The sequence below is a fragment of the Haplochromis burtoni genome, unplaced genomic scaffold (assembly GCF_018398535.1).
Source record: "Haplochromis burtoni strain Fernald_Lab_line unplaced genomic scaffold, NCSU_Asbu1 Contig_19, whole genome shotgun sequence".
Taxonomy (NCBI): domain Eukaryota; kingdom Metazoa; phylum Chordata; class Actinopteri; order Cichliformes; family Cichlidae; genus Haplochromis; species Haplochromis burtoni.
Window position 1 is genome coordinate 2,980,490 of NW_024582380.1, and position 12,762 is coordinate 2,993,251.

The 12,762-nt window shown below is 38.7% G+C and overlaps 1 protein-coding gene across 1 annotated transcript; it reads right to left on the minus strand.

The window, feature by feature from the left end:
* Nucleotides 1–3,126: 3,126 nt before the first annotated feature.
* On the minus strand, nucleotides 3,127–11,951 carry adrb2a (adrenoceptor beta 2, surface a). Its single transcript, XM_005916445.2, has 2 exons — nucleotides 11,769–11,951; nucleotides 3,127–11,484 (listed from the first exon to the last, which is right to left on the minus strand). Exon 2 carries the CDS (start codon nucleotides 11,482–11,484, stop codon nucleotides 10,231–10,233), a length of 1,254 nt encoding a protein of 417 aa, XP_005916507.1. The 5' UTR covers nucleotides 11,769–11,951; the 3' UTR covers nucleotides 3,127–10,230.
* Nucleotides 11,952–12,762: the final 811 nt, after the last annotated feature.

The window sequence follows — 12,762 nt, forward strand, 5'->3', positions numbered from 1 at the left end:
GCCATGTGAACCCAGCGCACCCTCATATTAACGAAGATGCTAGGTTCTGAAAAAGCACTGAGAATAAGTCAGATGCATTGTATGATTAACTTTTGAGCAATCGAAGGATGACACGCACATGTGCACGCAACCGCTTCCAAAGACCTCTGTGCTGGAGGAAAATGTTGATTTTAAGCCTTCCATACAGATATGTTTCCTGATTCTTTGAACCTTTTAATGTGTACACTAGATGATACAGTATCTTAATTCTTTATCATTTTACTTTGCGAAACATTATTCTTAAACTATTAAAGGTCTTGCCCATGCAGTCATTTGCAGAATTCTAGCCATTTCCATGTCTTTAATTCACTTTGTTCTTGTTATATATCATGTGATAAAGAATTCACGTATCATTAAATCAGGTGATAATTGCCTGCTGAACCTACTAGTAATCTCATTTAGGTTTTAAACAGCACCAATTCACAATAGCTGCCTGAAAGGACTTTACATTACAGCCTGACCAGTATGGAAAATTATCATTTTCTTTTAAATACTATCAGATAATATTATCCAATAATGTTTGACATTTTAAGGTAAAAAATCCTGCAGTATTAGTGGGATGGGACTGGTATAGGTAATCACTTGGTAATAGTGCGGAGGAAAACTCCCTTTTAAGAGGAAAAGACCACAGATCCAGGCTCAGCGATTGTCACCCCCCAACTGCAGCAGCTGGGTGGTGACAGAAAAGAGAAGAGAGAAAAATGACTACAGTTGGTAACATCTGATGCAGGTGACTTTGCTGTACAGTTTAGGACATCCACACGCTCTTGCAAACTTTTCTACCATGCCATGTCATTCTCTGGACCACCTCTCACCTCTGCTTTAGGATGATAACTCTTCTTGTCTGGCTACCTTCTCCTTCGCTGTTGTAACAGATGAGTGAGTTTGTTTCACCCACCTCTAACGTCATGCGCGCGTGCACACACACACACGCGCACACACAAGGCTATCATTTTTCAGTTTGTCCCATTATATACAGCGTGTGCTCTCTATAATATTAAGCAAAGTTACTGTCTAAGGTTGACTGCTCATCCTTAGACAAGTTTGGAGCAGGATGAATTTCCCCTGCTATCAGTGCCCTCAATAAGGTCGAGGTGAATAACTATAGAGGCTTGTGATGAAAGTTTGGCCGGCAGGATTTACTCTGGTTTCACTCCCTGCCCCTACAGATTTTTATTAGGAGAGGTTCATGTTGACAGGAACTGTCTCTCCTTATTGGACGTGATCCAGATATGAAGTGGAAAATGCCTGGGTAAGCAGGTTTTTCAAGATCATTGCATTTGAACTGGTGTTATAAAGTACATATATAATGAAGTTCTTCCACCGATTTTTAGTCCACTTTCTCTAATACATTAATAGGGTAATTATTGTATTTTCCATTTTATCCACATTCAATCTTAATTTGTGTTTGCTTTGATTAAAAAAACACTGGAAAAAAAGGGCTTTTTAACATTCGTAGAATATTTCTTGAATGATATATCATTACACTGTGACGAACTTCAGGGAAATGTACGCAGCACAGAACATGGTGTGTTTCCATTTACTTGATAAAGTAACAGCTGCTGACACGCGCCTGACGGAATGTACTGCCTATGTCGCACTATTTACTACTGACCCAAGAAGTGTTTTAAATACAATTCATAGCTTCCATTTCACATCCTGTGCTCCCTCAGTTATGGCGTACTACTGCATACTTCTTCACCACTGGACACTAACCATGAGCCTATAGGGCCAAACATGTAAACACACAGACATTAGAAACATTTGTTAGCCAGAGCTGCTCACCAGCATCACACCATATCCATGGCTGCAGCACCATATTAGGGTTCAAACTGACAAGCATCTTTGTTTCATGAGTTGGGGAATGCTTATGGGAATACTGTTGTGTCAGAGGGACAATCACACAGTCTAGTTGTGACGAGCCTGGCAAGACTGACTGTGACTTTACACTTTAGAACACTACGTAGTACGACATTTGCTTTCCTGTCTTTGTTTTTGTTTCTTATGTACCATTTAAAAGCTGTGAATTCTCCAGACATGCTTTCAAACAGGTTGTTCAGCCTGCCAGTCATACAACAGAGTCACAAAGGTAAATGCATGGTAAATGTAAGCTTTCACATTGCTGACGACTGTCAGTTCAGCGTACACCACAACCACTCTGCCACTTCCCATATGGAAAAGAAATAGTAAAAACATATATGATTTACTCATGAAAGTGGCCACTTTCATGAGTAAATCATATATGTTTTTAGTAAGTATACAAAACATACAAGTTTCATTATATAATTTTTCAAGGGATCTTATATGTGTTTTCACTCTTGTATGCTTTTCATACAAGTTTCATACAAGACAGATAAAAACTTTATAAGATTTATATATATCTTTTCCATATGGGTTACCTTAAGAACTGCAGCATAGCCAGTAAAGGAGACACTTCAAAGTTAGCAACAAAGAGGTAGTTGCTTACAGAATACAGCACAGTCAAATTGATTGCTTGGAAACAAGTAACAGATAATTGAGCCATTAGGGAAGCAAGAAAGAAACAGAGAAAGAAAAAGACAGGAAGTCAGGCACATTTTAAAAGGTAATTTTTTACCGCATCCCTTTTGGCCAGGTACTATCAGCAACAGGAAAAACATTAATCAAACTTGAAACAAGAGCCTGACACTTGAAATTAAGTAGCACAACACTCCCTGCTTGCTTTAAGCAGTCAACATATTTTATATGTGGCCACCCATTCCCTCAGTTAAAAAAACAATCCTGACCCTCTGTAAACCATAGACAGAATGTATTTTTCATCAACGAAAACCACAAGCAGATGTACGCAGTTTGTAGCCAAGTCTGTTCAAAAGAGCTGCTCGTGCACATTATTCACGAGTGCAGTGTTGATTTAGTCCTCTGTTGGACTGTAAGACACATGATATCGGGAGCTTACTTATTGTCATTTGCAGTTTACATGAAAAAAAGTAAATAAAAAAACAGAAATAAAGCAGTCAGCACAAAAAGTGGTTGCTTATTGATTGAACGCAGTCAAAGACAAATCTTAAATGATCATTTAAGGTACGTGAAGTAGGAAAAAAAAGATGGGGAGTGGGGCAGAAGGAGGGATAGTTTAATATCTACTCACAGAAGAGCACCAAGCTCTCTGAAAGCTTATAGCATGCGCTGAGGGAGTGTATTAGCACATATTAATTTGCATTGTTTATCCCAACCTACCGGTTGTACTTCTTTGGCTTATGTGTTTCAGAGTGCTCATAAACCATAAATGATATCAGAATAACCTTTGCATCAATAATATCAGCTCTGTCCTAATAATATCTTAAAAATTACTCACAGTAAAATTTGTATGAATGAAACTTAAAGTCCCGTCAGCACTATGATATTCTAAATAATTAATTACCATGTATTAGCCCAAATTTAGCTTTCTATGTTGCTGAAAACATCATTTCATTAGCTTAATTATTAATTTCTGAATGCTGAAACTTCTTTTTGTATGTAACTAAATAAACAAAAATACAAGGTATTCCAAACATTGTGTATACTTAATATGGAAAGCTTCCATTTGTATGAATAATTTCTGGCATTTTATTTCAATTAACAATTGTATGCCCATAAAGATAGATGAATTTAAATACCATTGATGATGGAACTCACGATAGGTGGAAAACTAGAAGCACAATACTGGATGTATGCCGACGATGCCGTTTCCTCTCCTTATACTTGCAGCAGCTGCTTAGGGTTTGATCAAACTATGCAAATGTGCAATCAACAGGAATGATGTTCATGATGTGCAGTAAAGTAAATGTGCTAGACTGGAAATTCTGTTTGCATGCAGATTATATTGAAATAGCCATTTTTAGAGCCGATGGTACTCCACTACAAATTTGCTTACAGTAAAACAAACATGAAAATGCTTCAGGCAGCCTGTAATGATACATTCGGGATCTCGCTTCCAAGATGGACAAATACAAGCCAAAACTCTGTAACCAATAAAGTTCCTGGCTTCCACACTGACCTGAAGAAATTTATGTATAAATGTATGTATCAATTAATTGATTCTGTGGCCATATGGCCTTAACTGTACCACCTTTAAGTGACAAAAAAAATCCTGCTTCTAAAAAGTTTGAATCAATTGCACGTTAGTGTTCTGTTCAATGATTACAGCATTTGAGTGTTCTCATGTGTTTTTTTTTTTAAATAGTATTTCTTTGTAAAATATTGAGCTGGACTAGAAGGTCTAAAATAAACACAGTTACACACTTAATGCAATAAACTTAACAAGACACCACATTTCACTTTTTTCAAAGCACAAGAATTACAATGTTGGACAACTATGTGATATTAATAGTTACAAATAATAAGTAGTAATAAGTGAATAATTGGTGATGTCACTGCTACTGTGCTTAAATGTGTGAAACTCTATGTTTGATCTCCTGTTTACATTTTGTCAAACTAGGGTTAGGTTATATACACTTGTGAGTCTAACTAATAACCTCTTACAGACAGATTTGTGTCCATCCTGCAAAACAATCCATAAGCTGTATTTTTTACATTCTCCACTGGTTATGACAAAGTGTTGGTGCTGAAAGAGGTAAAAGGCCCAATGTTTAAAAAAAGAAAAAAAGAAAAGAAAAGAAAACAGTTTTGATTTTTTTTCTGCTTGTGATCCTTCTCTCTATTTGTTGTGAGACTTCTCTGGACATAGTGAGAACGTGAGAATAAAGGTTAACGTGCATGTCACACATCAGAAGGTCGACGGTTAGCAACCCCGCTGATAAAAATCCACAGGGATAACATTTCACTGAGCTCTCACGAACTGCCAACTTTTTCTTGGACCGGCCTTGTTCTCCTTTCTTTCTTTAAATTGTCACACCTAAAGCATGCAATCAGCTGTGACCTTATTGTCCAGTAGTTTGGTTTGCAGTGATTGGTCTGAACTCATGAGCGCAGCCGCAAGCTGTAAAAATGATATGTCCATTGCTGGTGCTATGTTAATTTCACAAGAACTGAGGCATTTATATCTTGTAATGTAGAGATGTAAATCCTTTTTAGAGAAGAGAAATGATACACTGATCATTTTGTTGCTCACTGGAGATAAAAAAAATAAATAAATAAATAATTTGACACAGTTATGACTAAAAACATTTATGGGATAAACATAGATCATTTTTGGTTATGACAGAATTACCAAACAGAAAATATTTTTGAAAAGATGTGTTTTATTATATTTACTTTGGCCTTTAAACAGAGTGAAACACATCTTTCAAGGTCACGTTTGCTTTTTTAACCTTAGGTCAGGTGGATCTAGTTTTTCAGAGGGGGACAAACTTTAATTTGCGATGTTCCTATGAGTCCACAAACATCCACACGTTCTCAAATACACACAGACGAACGCACTCACACAGACACACATGCTAGCAGGTCTCTTGGGAGAAGGGGAACTGCAGACATAGCGGTGCCTCGGTCACTGTAGTCACCAAGGTGCCAGGGGACATATCGATCTATCAAAGACAATGTTTTCACATAGTCACACCCTGTATGCAGTATATCCCTGACACGATTAACATATCTGAGAAAATATTCTTCCTGTCCCAAAACAGACTCTTTCTTTCCAGAGTTTTCCCTCCATGCTACTTTCTTTTCCCTCTGACTCAACATGGTGGGTCTCTATGGGAAAATGGCGTTCTTATCTAGCTCTTAAGGATCAAAGTCTGTAAAGCTTGATTGTGGATATTACCATGGAAGGACTTATTTGAGTGGCTTGGCACATAAGTTGGCACAATATTAATCTTACAGACTCATGTATGTGTGCATCCCAGTGCCTCAATTTCAGTAGATGTCTAAAACCCTGAAATAAGAAGCATCTGCCGGGTTAGCCCTGATTCTGATATGGCATTGGTCCAGGACCCTCCACAGAGCAGAAAAGGCCACAGTGTAGATGTTCTGTCTGCGTGGGGAGTTTAACCTCTAACCCTGAAAATGAATATTCCTTAGGGTGTGCAGAAATTTTATCAAGCTTCAAAGCTAGTCACCATTTTTTTTTTATCGTTCTTAGTATACCTATAGAAACTGTAGTATGTGACATTATTGAAAGTGGCTCATTTTACTGTTTTGCATGATGTAAAAAACTGTTCATAAAATAGTAAATACTTAAAATAGTAAATCAGTGCCCAGTGTTCTCTACTCAGCATGAAAGGCGTAATCACATCTCCAGAGCAAAATCCTTTTCTATGAAACTGCATTCCTAACTATGATGACTACTCTTAACGTTTTTAATCTTCATTCTGCAAACGAACATATTTTATTCTTGAAAGAAACATGAAAAATGCTCTCCACTCCAGCTTAGTGCCAAATATCGAGACGTTTTTATGGCTCTATATATTTCTTCTATCCTCCTCCCTTGGATTTCTGGAATAGAATTAGGTGGTCTGTATAATGTATGATTACTTGGAGCACTAGGCAGACACACTGTTTAAAAAGGAAAGTGGAAAGATTTTAATTGTATCCCGATGTCCTTCCTGTCCATCATTCCAGATCACGTTTTGATAGTTTTCCCATACTAAAATAGACTTAACTGCAGTTAAGCCTTCGAGCCTGACGTATCCTTTACGTGTGCATTTTAATGTGTATAAAGGAAATGCACATGAGGACATTACGTGCAACATGTAAATCATTTATTTCCATACAAATGTTACATCACATATATACATTGTTTTGTAATAAATATCACAAGACACCACATATTGTAACAGCCTCCGATACCTTAACAAACAGTGACAAGAACTTGTGCGAAGTTAGCTTGCAAACATTTAGTAAACATTTAGTTAGCTGAGTGACAGCTTATTCATCCCGGCCACGAGAGGAAAAAAAAAGAAAAAAAAGTATTTCACATACTTTTTTATATGACGGCTTAAGCAATATTTAACATTTGTAAAAATTCACATTTACACATGTCAGTTTCTCTGAATGCTTCACACTGAACAGCATCTGTGCTGAGATGCTACAGTCTTTATTTTGAGCTGCGAACAGGAAGAAGAACTTCCATGAAAATATTATGGTACAATTGAACTGTTTAAAGTTCATGAACTCCAATGTCTATTTGGTTATTCGAAATCTCTAAAAATTCTTCTTGAAAGTAAATGAAAGTCCTATACAGTGCTGCTTTTAGGATGGTGAATAGTTTAATTAAAATCATGACTAAGTTGTTCTCATGAGCAAACTTTTATTCAATCTGAACAACTGTGGTTCTGTTAGAAAAGCACTGGTTTTACCCCACCGAGACTTCTATCATATTTAACTCCAAGATATTGATTGCCGTACAAAAAAATATATGTGTGAAATGTGCATGTCACTTTGTAACATAACCTCTAAGACTTCTCTGTAACCCTGAATCTGTTTTAAAAATATATTTCTTTCTGTGTGTACCCACACTAAATTCGCTTATCTGCTGCAAGACCGTGGTGGGAGAACTAAATGTGGACTGCAAGCATCCGTAGGCAAGGTATGTGGTTAGAAACCATCAGCTGTGCTTTGCTTGGAATGTTATACTGTCAGCTATTCATTCAGGACTCATTGCACATAACAGTGTGGCGTCCTCCAGCAACAACGGGAGGTGAAGTCATGCATCCCTTATTATACAGCCTTATTGATGAAACAGTAACCATGAGTAACTCTGAGACAGCTGAGGTGCAAGGAGAGGCCACTGCCAGGAGAGAGCAGTGTGGATATATAGTTCACAATCTACAGCACTTGGGCTCAAACTGATCACTTTTAAAGGAAATGGCACAGAAGTCCACAAACACCTCACTACAAATGTGAAGCTGGCATGCAAGAGATCATTTGTGCATTACTCCTAAAATTACACTTATTTAAGCTGCAGACCTTTTAAACTCAGCTATTTGCATCTTAATAAAAGCAACACAGAAAATGGTCTAGAGTCTTTGACCGTTTTGTGCTTTGCGTAGACTGTACAGTGAAAATGTTGGGAAAATGCAGACCAACATGTCTTATGACACCCAACCCCTGCATTTACTTTGCTGTAAATCTGTTAAAAAGAAAAACAGATAATGAGCTCGACATCCTGGAAAGCTTGTTTTTTCACATGGCAAACAGTGACGTATGAGGATACCATATTTACGTCTATTCCTAAGGTCTGCAGCAGCAGCAGTGCTGATCGGACATAGAAATACAGTACATGGAGATTCCTCTGAGAGAACAAAGTTCACAGTTTTTACGGCATCAGCAGACCTGCACCGGCAATGCTACATGCACTTTAACACAGGTCACTAACACCGATTTAGACTTGCAGAGAATCCCTGGTCCCCCTTCTGCCACATTTAGCATGCTGATCAAGACATACTAGAGACTGCCAAACTGACTGGGGAAAGGGGTTCTGTCTGTAGGTGCACCTTCATTACTTCTCTTAAAACTAATGATCTTGCACACCGTTTACTGTAAGTCGCAAAAAACTAATTTGCTCCCATGACTATCTGATCTCATGTTAAATTGCCCCTTCGGATTTTATTCTAACCTGCATTGTTTATTAGAGAATTAATGTCGGAAACTGGAACAGCTAAGGCACTGTTCTATGGACTCCTGAGTGTCTTCTCCAAAGGTTTTCTGATTTTCAACTGATTTTACAACGGAGGCACCTGTGAGAGAGCTGTGACAACAGTGCACTACTAAGGGCTGTTTTCTTTTTCTTCCTCTCATCTATCTTTATTAGCCTGAATATTCACCACCGCCACATCTTGGGTGTGGAACTTTGTTATCGCTTGGCTATTTTGACAAAGTGTTTATTATTACGTGTGGTTTGTACCCTTGTGCCATGACTAAGGAAATGGCTTCTCTGGTTTCAGTAAACAGTGTACATGCTGAAACAGAGCAACCACAAATTTTAATAAATAAATAGGGCTTGTGCAACAAAGGGGGCTACTGTAACTGTTGCATAGAAGGAAAAGGAAAGATGAATAGTTTTTCTTACACTTACATAATGGCCATATTGCACCGAGTGACATGTAGCACATAAGTCGGCCACTTAACAGAATGCAAGAAGTGATGGGTTCTGACTGTGCAATAGCAAACTTTAAAATGTGCACTTTTGAATTTATGTTAATAACAGCTGCAAGCTTCAAAGGTCAACACTCAGGATTAACCGCATTATCTGTAATGGCATCCACTTTGCACTGAAAGATTACGTACATATATCTTCGACCTGACAGCGGAATCTGGCTTAGACAACATATACAGGCATGCAAGTTTTGACCAGCCTCACTTTGACCTAGGTTTCATCAGTAACTCGTAGATTACTGTAGATTAACCATCATATCTCTAGTGCTATCTCCCTGCAATGGAAACTCAAATGCAAGAGACTGTAAAACACTATAGGAGGGAACAGGACCTCGTAACATTGCTGAGAAGTGAGACAGAATGACTGAGACAGGTTTCGCCACACCTGCTTTTGATCATTTTTCCGATTTTCCAATCGTTAAAGGAAAAAAAAGAGCAAAGTAAAGCATGCCAGATTATAATCTCGGTCAATTTGGAATGTGTTTCTTGAAGCAAAGCATCGAAGAGGTATTACGTTTAACCCTTCACCCTCAATCGTTCTCTGATTACTTTGCTCTTTGTGCCAAATTGGCATGTTCGGATGAAATTTACAACCTCCGATTGCTTCTCCTTTGAAGTTCTGAAACATTTTATGCTAATAAAAACTGTGGGATCTCTCTCCAGATCAAAGATAAACAACATGGCTACAAATTCAGTTGAAGCCAGACAATTAGCAGTCATACAATCCACAGGCCATTTAGTAGAGTAAATAAACTGCTGAGATGCTGCCCTACTTTAACTCCTGCGGACAGTGACTTAATGTGACAGATGGTCAGCTAAGATGCAAATATTGAAAAGGTATGATGAGGTAGATGTGAAAATTAAAAAAAAAAAAAAAATGCAATGAACGCACACAAAAGGGAAATGTGAGAGACCTACAGTTTTGTGTCACTGTGTTTGAAGAGGAAAAGTGACACTTTACTCAGCTGAACAGCTGAGTTATTGTTTCTTTAAAGTCTCCAGAGACACTGTCAGTCATTTTTGACTGGCCTTACCTTCATCAGTCATTTGAAAAAACTGTTTACAATAGCAGTGTAAACATATCTGGATTTCCTTGTTGACAGAAGTCTCAGTGTTTCAAGTTTATAGGACAGTTGTTATACTCGTTACAGTCATTATGTCTTTGCTGCAATTCCCGTTGGGGTCCACTGCTCTGTCCACAACTGGGGTCCCTGCTCCTTTCCCCAGAAACCCTTCAGTGGGGTCACTCTCTTCTGAGTTACCTTTACTCCTCCCCTGCTGCTCACTCTGCCAGCTGTGCCTGCTATAGATGTATCCATTCACAGGTCCAGGGTTGGTGAGGCGGTTCCTATTCATACACAGGATTTCCTTGAATGCATACCAGAATTCAGGGCTCCGACAGTAAATAAGTGGGTTGAAGGCAGAGTTTGCGTAACCTATCCAGTTAAGTACCATAAAGGTGATCGGGCTGTTCACAGCCCATATAGCCTCCACCACGTTTAGCACAAAGAAGGGCAGCCAGCACAGAGTAAAGGTCCCCATGATGATGCCCAGAGTCTTCAGAGCTTTGTGTTCCCGAAGGCAAAACTTTGCCTTTTTAAGGCCACGGCCATTATTGGCCTCCAGAGAATTACTGTTGCTGATGTCGCTATTATGAAAACGTCCAACGCTTTTGTCTATCTTTTTCAGTTGGCGCCTTGCCTCCTGGAAAACTCGACTGTAGACAAAAATCATGATGACCAAAGGGATGTAGAAGGAGATGATAGAGGAAGTGATGGCATAAGCCTGGTTGGTGTGGAATTCGCAGCAGTTGGTTTGGTTCGTACAGTTTCTAGCTTCAATAGTATCAGCGGTCCACCACTTCATGTGGATGGGCAGGTAAGATATCAGAGCAGCAATCACCCAGACCAGCACCACCACAATGCGAGCTTTGCATTTGGTCAACATCGACTGGTAGTGGAAGGGAGAAGTAATAGCCAAATAACGGTCTATGGCGATGACACACAGGGTCTCAATGCTTGCAGTCACGCAGAGCACATCAGTGGCAGTCCAGAAGTCACACCAGAAATTACCAAAGTACCACGTACTAGAGATAATTTTACAGGCACCGAAAGGAATCACAATCAGACCCATGACCAGGTCGGCACAGGCAAGCGATGTGATGAAACAGTTGGTGACATTCTGGAGACGCTGAAAGCGGGCAATTGCCGTTATAACCAGGATGTTGCCAAAGACAATAATCAAAACTAATAAGGACATGACCATGCCCAGCAGGATCATTACAGGGGCACTGAAACCTTCATCAGTCCCAGTTGAATTTGATGACGAGTTCATCGCAGTCATATTGGTGTACTCTGAGGTGGTTGTATTTCCCATCTGAAGAGAACACACATGAACAAAACACACACACACACACACACACACACACAAACAAAAGGAGTGAATTTTACAAATTCCGTTAGTTTGTTTTTTTTATTCTGCCTAATTACAACAAAAGAAAATGAAAAAAAATGCATGCACATAAATCTAGCACTAACAAAAAAGAAAAAGGAGACCAAAGCTTACTGCGCAAAAACCACATACATAAACAGTATATCAAGTTGGCTTCAGGCAAGCTTTAAAACATGCTAAACAAGCCAGACAAAAGCAGAAGTACAAACCTCCACAGGTTGCAGTCGTGTTTCCTGGCTCCCATACAAAGTAAAATGTCACTGTTCAGATAGTTCCCACAAAGCAGCGAGTATCACATGTCCCAGCTACTTTCTGCTTTACTTGATCTGCGTGTGTCTCACTCACTCAGTCCCTCAGCTGAGCAGTGTTTCTTCTAATGTGTCTCCCAGGCTATTTGTCAGAGCCCTTATAGCATGCAGTGATGACATCATGGTCAGTGCTGAGCCAATCAGACAGCCAGCCTGTGGAGGGTGCTGAGAGCTCTCAAGAGTTTGAACACGCTGTCCCTACAGCGGTGTTTGCAGGGCTGCATGAGACAAAAATTGAAAACAAATTAAAGGACTCCTAAGATTGATCTTTTTTTTTATGGTGTATAATTAGTTTTAGAAGGTTTACAATGTGTTTAAAATTAGACTCTACTTAAAGTTAGGCAGTGCAAAACTATTTGGAAGTGGGGGAAGGGGGTAATAGGTAATAGCTGCTTTACAGATCTTACTCATTGCTCATATTTCATATTGAAAACAGGCTCAGCTTTCTGCTTTACCTTTTTTTGTTTTAATGTCAAAATAATGTTTTAAAACTGTATATTTTTTTCTGACATATTTTACTTAAATACTGCCGCATACTTAAATGTATATTACAGCCCGTTTAGCTTTCGTAACCACAGAATAAACACACTTCGATTTACATAATGCTACAAGTACAGATGTCTAAAAGTCAAACTACGGAAGAGTCCCTCATAATTTTAGTCTAGGACTGCACCACTAGTGTGGCCAGTTTGACAGGGACAAGCTGGCACGCTATGTCTTATCAAGATACAAAAATGTTTTCAGGATTCAGAACAAATTTGCATTTATATACTGAGCAGCTCTGTGCAAATCATAAAAAACAGGCAGGTTTGTTTGGTTTTATATTTGTTTATGTGTTTGTTTTCTATGAACAGCAACTTTACTTCTTATTTTAATAATTTCCAAAACATTCCCC